The 7,215-nt window shown below is 42.3% G+C and overlaps 1 protein-coding gene across 2 annotated transcripts in view; it reads right to left on the reverse strand.

Moving 5' to 3' along the window:
- LOC115143464 (macrophage-stimulating protein receptor-like) overlaps positions 1–7,215 on the reverse strand; it is a 29,806-nt gene extending 22,591 nt beyond the window's left edge. For both annotated transcript variants that reach the window (XM_029683924.2, XM_029683923.2), the window contains exons 1-2: positions 6,808–7,215; positions 4,103–5,377 (exon numbers count right to left, since the gene is read on the reverse strand). In XM_029683924.2, coding sequence (XP_029539784.1) covers positions 4,103–5,305 — 1,203 coding nt within the window. In that variant the 5' untranslated portion in view covers positions 5,306–5,377; positions 6,808–7,215. The remainder of the gene's footprint in view (positions 1–4,102; positions 5,378–6,807) is intronic.

The raw sequence follows: 7,215 nt of genomic DNA on the forward strand, positions 1-7,215 counted from the left end.
ATTCATTCAAACAGCACTTTCGTGCGTTTTGCCAGCAGCTCTGCTGTTTATGACTTCAAGCCTATCAACTCCCAACATTAGGCTGGTGTAACGATGTGAAATGGCTAGCTAGTTAGCGGGGTGCGCGCTAATAGCGTTTCAAACGTCACTCGCTCTGAGACTTGGAGTAGTTGTTCCCCTTGCTCTGCATGGGTAACGCTGCTTTGAGGGTGGCTGTTGTCATTGTGTTCCTGGTTCGAGCCCAGGTAGGGGTGAGGAGAGGGACTGAAGCTATACTTTACATTGGCAATACTAAAGTGCCTATAAGAACATCCGATAGTCAAAGGTATATGAAATACAAATGGTAAAGGGAGAAATAGTCCTATAATTCCTATAATAAATACAACCAAAAACTTCTTACCTGGGAATATTGAAGACTCATGTTAAAAGGAACCACCAGTTTTCATATGTTCTCATGTTCTGAGCAAGGAACTGAAACGTTAGCTTTCTTACATGGCACATATTGCACTTTTACTTTCTTCTCCAACACTTTGTTTTTGCATTATTTAAACCAAATTGAACATGTTTCATTATTTATTTGAGGCTAAATTGATTTTATTGATGTATTATATTAAGTTAAAATAAGTGTTCATTCAGTATTGTTGTAATAGTCATTATTACAAATACATTTTAAAAATTGGCTGATTAATCGGTATCGGCTTGTTTTTGGTCCTCCAATAATCGGTATCGGCGTTGAAAAATCATAATCGGTCGACCTCTACTACAAATTGGTTGGATGCATTTGCTTTTTTTTATGGTTGTGTTTCTGATCATTTTGTGCCCCACCACCACGCACACACACACCCCACCACAAACACCGCACCACCACACACACGCACCCCACCACCACCACACACACAACACCCCACCACCACCACCCACACAAACACACAAACACACAAACACCGCACCACCACAAACACCCCACCACACACATACCCCACCACTAAACACACACACACACACCCCACCACCACACACCCCACCACCACCACCCCACCACCACACACCCACACTCCAACACCACACATACACCCCCAACACCACACATACACTCCCCAACACCACACATACACTCCCCAACACCACACATACACCCCACCACCACACACACACTCCCCACCACACACACTCCCCACCACCACACACACTCCCCACCACCACACACACACTCCCCACCACCACACACACACTCCCCACCACCACACACACACACCACCACCACACACACACACACTCCCCAACACCACACACACACTCCCCAACACCACACATACACTCCAACACCACACATACACTCCAACACCACACATACACTCCAACACCACACATACACTCCAACACCACACATACACTCCAACACCACACATACACTCCCCACCACCACCCAGCAGAACATAAATAAAGCTACTCCAACACAGCACAAGTATCTAACCTGCCCTCACATGCCTCTTTACCGTTCCTTTAAGTGTCTTCTACACACATCTTTATCTGATGTTCCATGTTCCTACAACTTAACTATAATCAGTTGAGATGTTTAACACTGACAATATGGCTGGCAGTACACTTCTCTAACAGTGTATTTTTGTATTGAGTTGTAAACAACAATGACAGTAATAACTCATGACATCATCTGCTTAAACACTTCCGAGATGGAATTAAGTTGAGTAACCCTTCTTATAAACAGCAACCCCACCTCTCTCTCATATATATATATATATATATATATATATATATATTTTATTATATATATAATATAATAAATATATTTATATATATATAATATATATATATATATATATATATATATATTATATAATAAATATATATAATATATTATAAATATAATAAATATATATATTATATAATATAATAATATATAATATAGTATATAATAAATATATATATATATATATATATATATATATATATATATATAATATATATATATATATATATATAGTATATATATAATATAATAAATATATAATATATATATATATATAGTATATAATAAATATATATATATATATATATATATAATATATATATATATATAATAAATATATATATATATAATATATATATAAATATATATAATAAATATATATATAATAATATATATATATATAATATAATAAATATATATATATATAATATAATAAATATATATAATAAATATATATATATATATAATATATTATATATATATATAATAAATATATATAATAAATATATATATATATATTTATATATATAATATAATAAATATATATAATATATTATATATATATAATAAATATATATAATATATTATATATATATAATATATAAATATATATAATATATTATATATATAATATAATAAATATATAATAAATAAATATATATATATATATATATACACACACACATGTATATAGAACACGTAGGAGCCAGGCACAGGGATACACTCCCTCCCATTCACATTGTGTCACTTTTATCAACTCCATTTATAACCTCAGAGTTGGCACACCGCCCCTGCAGGTGTCCGTATGGTTCTATGAGCTCAAAAAAGGTGAATGTTTGAAAGTCACAGTGATAAGGCCACACCTTGATAGCAGATATCACACAGCAAACACCATTGTTTAAAATTAATGCAGTTTGTTGAGATCTATTCTTCCAACTATGCATACACTACATTTCCTATCCTCCTGTGTCATTTCCATTTCCTATCCTTCCTGTGCCATAACCTGGTCACAGTCATAATATTTTTTTAAACAGCTTAATTCAATCATTTTGAACATTTGTAATGATCAAATACAAGGTGTGTCGTACAATATGTAAAGTCTACCCTAAGCTTCCATAGTTAAGATTTCAGGAACAACGGTACTGTAGCAGGGCTTTCATGTATAGTACTCAGGCTGTATCAACAGTTCCCACCCTTTCAGCATGGTATGGTAATAGTCATGATTGTAACTCAACAGAGCAGAACACCAGTGTGGCAATACACTGGCGGGATCTGACTCATTCACCCCTCCCTCCCTGTTCTCACACACCCGACTTCCTCCGCTCACAGCACTGGTACTTGTAATGGACAATGCAATTGAAATAACCAACCTTTATGTTACTCTTATGACATGTTTTTTATTCAGGACTGTTGAATATCAATAAAACAAGTATATCTTCCTATCTACCATCAGGCTTCACCAACAACCCAACAGAAGCCCTGGCAGAGCAGAGCAGAACAGAACAGAGCGGAGCAGAGCTGAGTAGAGCGGAGCAGAACAGAGCGGAGGAGAGCAGAACAGAGCGGAGCAGAACAGAGCGGAGGAGAGCAGAACAGAGCGGAGGAGAGCAGAACAGAGTGGAGCAGAGCTGAGTAGAGCGGAGCAGAACAGAGCAGAGAAGAGCAGAGCGGAGGAGAGCAGAACAGAGCGGAGGAGAGCAGAACAGAGTGGAGCAGAGCTGAGTAGAGCGGAGCAGAACAGAGCGGAGGAGAACAGAGCGGAGGAGAGCAGAACAGAGCGGAGGAGAGCAGAACAGAGCAGAGCTGAGTAGAGCGGAGCAGAACAGAGCAGAGGAGAGCAGAGCGGAGGAGAACAGAGCGGAGGAGAGCAGAACAGAGCGGAGCAGAACAGAGCGGAGGAGAGCAGAGCGGAGGAGAACAGAGCGGAGGAGAGCAGAACAGAGCGGAGCAGAACAGAGCGGAGGAGAGCAGAACAGAGTGGAGCAGAGCTGAGTAGAGCGGAGCAGAACAGAGCGGAGGAGAGCAGAGTGGAGGAGAACAGAGCGGAGGAGAGCAGAGCGGAGGAGAGCAGAACAGTGCGGAGCAGAGCTGAGTAGAGCGGTGCAGAACAGAGCGGAGGAGAGCAGAGCGGAGGAGAACAGAGCGGAGGAGAGCAGAACAGAGTAGAGCAGAGCTGAGTAGAGCGGAGCAGAACAGAGCGGAGGAGAGCAGAGTGGAGGAGAACAGAGCGGAGGAGAGCAGAACAGAGCGGAGCAGAACAGAGCAGAGCGGAGGAGAGCAGAACAGAGCAGAGCTGAGTGGAGTAGAGCGGAGTTGAGTAGGCCTGTCACTGACCTCATGAGGGCAGCTCTCGCAGAGCTGGAAGTGGCAGAGCCCCCTGGAGAGCTGCTCTGTGCTGGACCTGCAGCAGTCTTCCGCACCCCGGTCGATGGCCCTGTTCACGTTGGGCATGGGGAAGGCACACATGGCTGAGTTACTGTAGGGCCTCCCAGAGCCATCTGTCACTGCAAACACTCCATAGAGGATGTCATCCTTCTCCCCCACCCCCAGCTCCTCTGCCAGCTCCTTCCCTGCTCGGCTGAAGTGGGCCGCCTGCAGCCCGTTATACACCACGTCCTGGAAAATATTGTCCCACCCCCTCCTCCTCCGCCTGCGTTTGGGCTCAAAGCGACACTCCAGCACCACCTCACGGTACAGCCACGCTTCCGTGTCCTTCACCGGGAGACGGCCCAACCGAGTCTGATATGAGTCCAGGAAGTTCTCCCTCTGGACAGACAGGAAGTAGACATAGTCCTGTGTGGAGAAGCTGTAGATGTAGTCGATCTGGTAGGAGTTCTGTAGTTTAGGGAGCACAGTCAGACCCTGCATGACCATCTCAAAGCCATCCAGGGTCGACAGTGGCCGGCGCACCGATAAGGACGGTCTGCCGTACCTCTGCGCCACACGCTCATTGAGTGTAGCCGCTACAAAGAAGTAGGCTGTGTAGCCTTGCTCCACGATGATGACCTCAGTGCCCAAGGGGCTGGCCAGGCAGTCAGGGCAAAGGGACGGAGAGTTAGCATCCTTCCTGAAGAGACATTCAGATTTAGGTGGGGTATCATTAGAGCTAAGTTCATGTAAATGACAGATCCCATGCTGAGAGCTCCCACAGGAGTACAGAGAGTTAAGATAAGGTGATGGGTCCAAGAGCAGGACCTCATTGTCCGTGTCTACTGAGTCCTCAAGATCGGCCTCAATGTCACACAGGCCACAGGTCTGACACTCCGGGCTGCCCACTGGGCCTGTCCTCAGCTCCCATAACTTACTGAGCTCTCCACTCACTGCCTCAATCACATTCTGAGAAGCCACATAAACCTCAGGCATGTACAGGTTGACCACTATGTTCTGGATGGGTTTGGCTGTCTGGAAGTGGGGTATTGAGTAGTTAAAGGTGAAATCCACCTCCTTGCGAGGGGTCCTGGGACAGGTGTCCAGTCCTGAGGCTTTGAGGGTCTGTATCCATATGCATGTCACCAGGAAGTTGGCCCAGGGGACCATCTCCACTGCTACTGCCTGTTACCTACAACCACAAGAATATCTCCTCCTGAACATTCTGGTGATCAGCAGGAGCTATGTGTAAAAAGAGAGAGAGAGAGAGAGAGAGAGAGAAGAATGTGGATGAACTAGAAGGAATTTATAATAACTCTCTAACCCATTTACAACAGAGAACTAGTGGTTTGATGTACTAATCTTGTAAAAAGGGGGGGATGAGAAAAAATATCTCCTAAGTGCCATATTTACTCTGCTAGTCTGATTTATATGACCAGAGTGAGTCAGTTTTGTTTACTCTGCTAGTCTGATTTATATGACCAGAGTAAGTCAGTTTTGTTTACTCTGCTAGTCTGATTTATATGACCAGAGTGAGTCTGTTTTGTTTACTCTGCTCATGTTTTTAAAGAGAGAAGATAGTATGGGTATTATTGGGGGATGGGAAGGTTTGCTGATACAATCTGTGGTTGAGGGAGTGGCATTTTGTGCTAAAACTATAAACATGATTTCATATTTATCCAAAAGGATTGGTATGCATAACGTAAGTGTTTGAGTAGCAGTCCAGACTGACTGACTGTAGCAGTCCAGACTGAGTCATTAGAGTTCCACTCTATGGGAAACACCAAAGTGGGTCAAGAATCTACATTGTACAAGACAAAACATGCTCCCTGTTGACGTAACTGTGGAAATGCACTGTTTGCGTTTCAGAGTCTCTCTTTCATCAAATGAACAGAAAACAATAGCTAAATCACTTGGTGTAACCCGATTTCATCTGTTTCATTACAGTGTCTGACAGATGTATGATAATAAAGTGTTTGTAGAACCATGGTCACATGAGTTAGATGTCAGAATGAAAGATTAGATGAAAGTGGTGACGTTTCAGTAACTTCCTGTACTATAGCACCTCCACCAAAATGCTGTCTGAATATAAAATAGGCCTACACTACAGAATAAAACACAATTCAGCCTCTAATCACAACATTTATGTGTGGTCTATAATCTTTGATTATAACCTACAGGCTCCTGAGTGGCGCAGCGGTCTAAAGCACTCCATCTCAGTGCTAGAGATGTCACTACAAACCCTGGTTCAATCCCTGGCTGTATAAAACCGATCGAGAGTACCATAGACCAGCGCACAATTGGCCGGGTTAGAGGAAGGTTTGGCCGGAGTAGACCATCATTATGAAAGATGAATTTGTTCTTAACTGACTTGCCTCCCTAAATAAAGGTTATGTTATAGATATGTGATTGACAGAATTGTGTTTATGATAGTTTGTAGGCTATCCATTTCTGTGTAGAATAAGAGAAGCGGATAGGCTAATACGTCATACTTTTTTAGATAACTGGAAGATGAAGAAAAACACAAGACAAACAATTGGATGAAAAATCCTCAGGATGTTTTGGTAGAGTACTAGAATACAACCGACATGCACACTTATTGATAATAAAGAAATGATGAATGCACTGAATTAGTGTAAAGTAATATGCCAGCCAGATTGCCAGGTACATACCTGAGTGCGTATAATGCCGTGTCTCCAGATAACTAAAGTCTTGATTCCCAGACACAACACTGGCTGTCTTTGATGTTGTCTGTGGCACTAGGCTACATGCGGTCCAGTTCTATTCTGTGCACGTGTTGATGTATGGAACCATTTCAGAAACTCCATGTGAACTTTCTGTATGGTCCTGGGACAAGACGCACACCTGGAGCACAATTCCGCATATACTCCTCATGCCCCGCCTACCGCAAGGAAGTACGCACTGGTTTTGATTGCACAATCATTTTTTTTTCTGTCCTATGCCATATCAAATATTGCTTTTTTTCTCGCTTGAGATTCTCATCTGAAGTCACTTGACGAAAAGCGATTTTCACACTCACGCATGAAAGCAAGCGATCACACACTCACTCGGGGTTGTAA

Source organism: Oncorhynchus nerka, linkage group LG15 (genome assembly GCF_034236695.1).
Source record: "Oncorhynchus nerka isolate Pitt River linkage group LG15, Oner_Uvic_2.0, whole genome shotgun sequence".
Classification (NCBI taxonomy): domain Eukaryota; kingdom Metazoa; phylum Chordata; class Actinopteri; order Salmoniformes; family Salmonidae; genus Oncorhynchus; species Oncorhynchus nerka.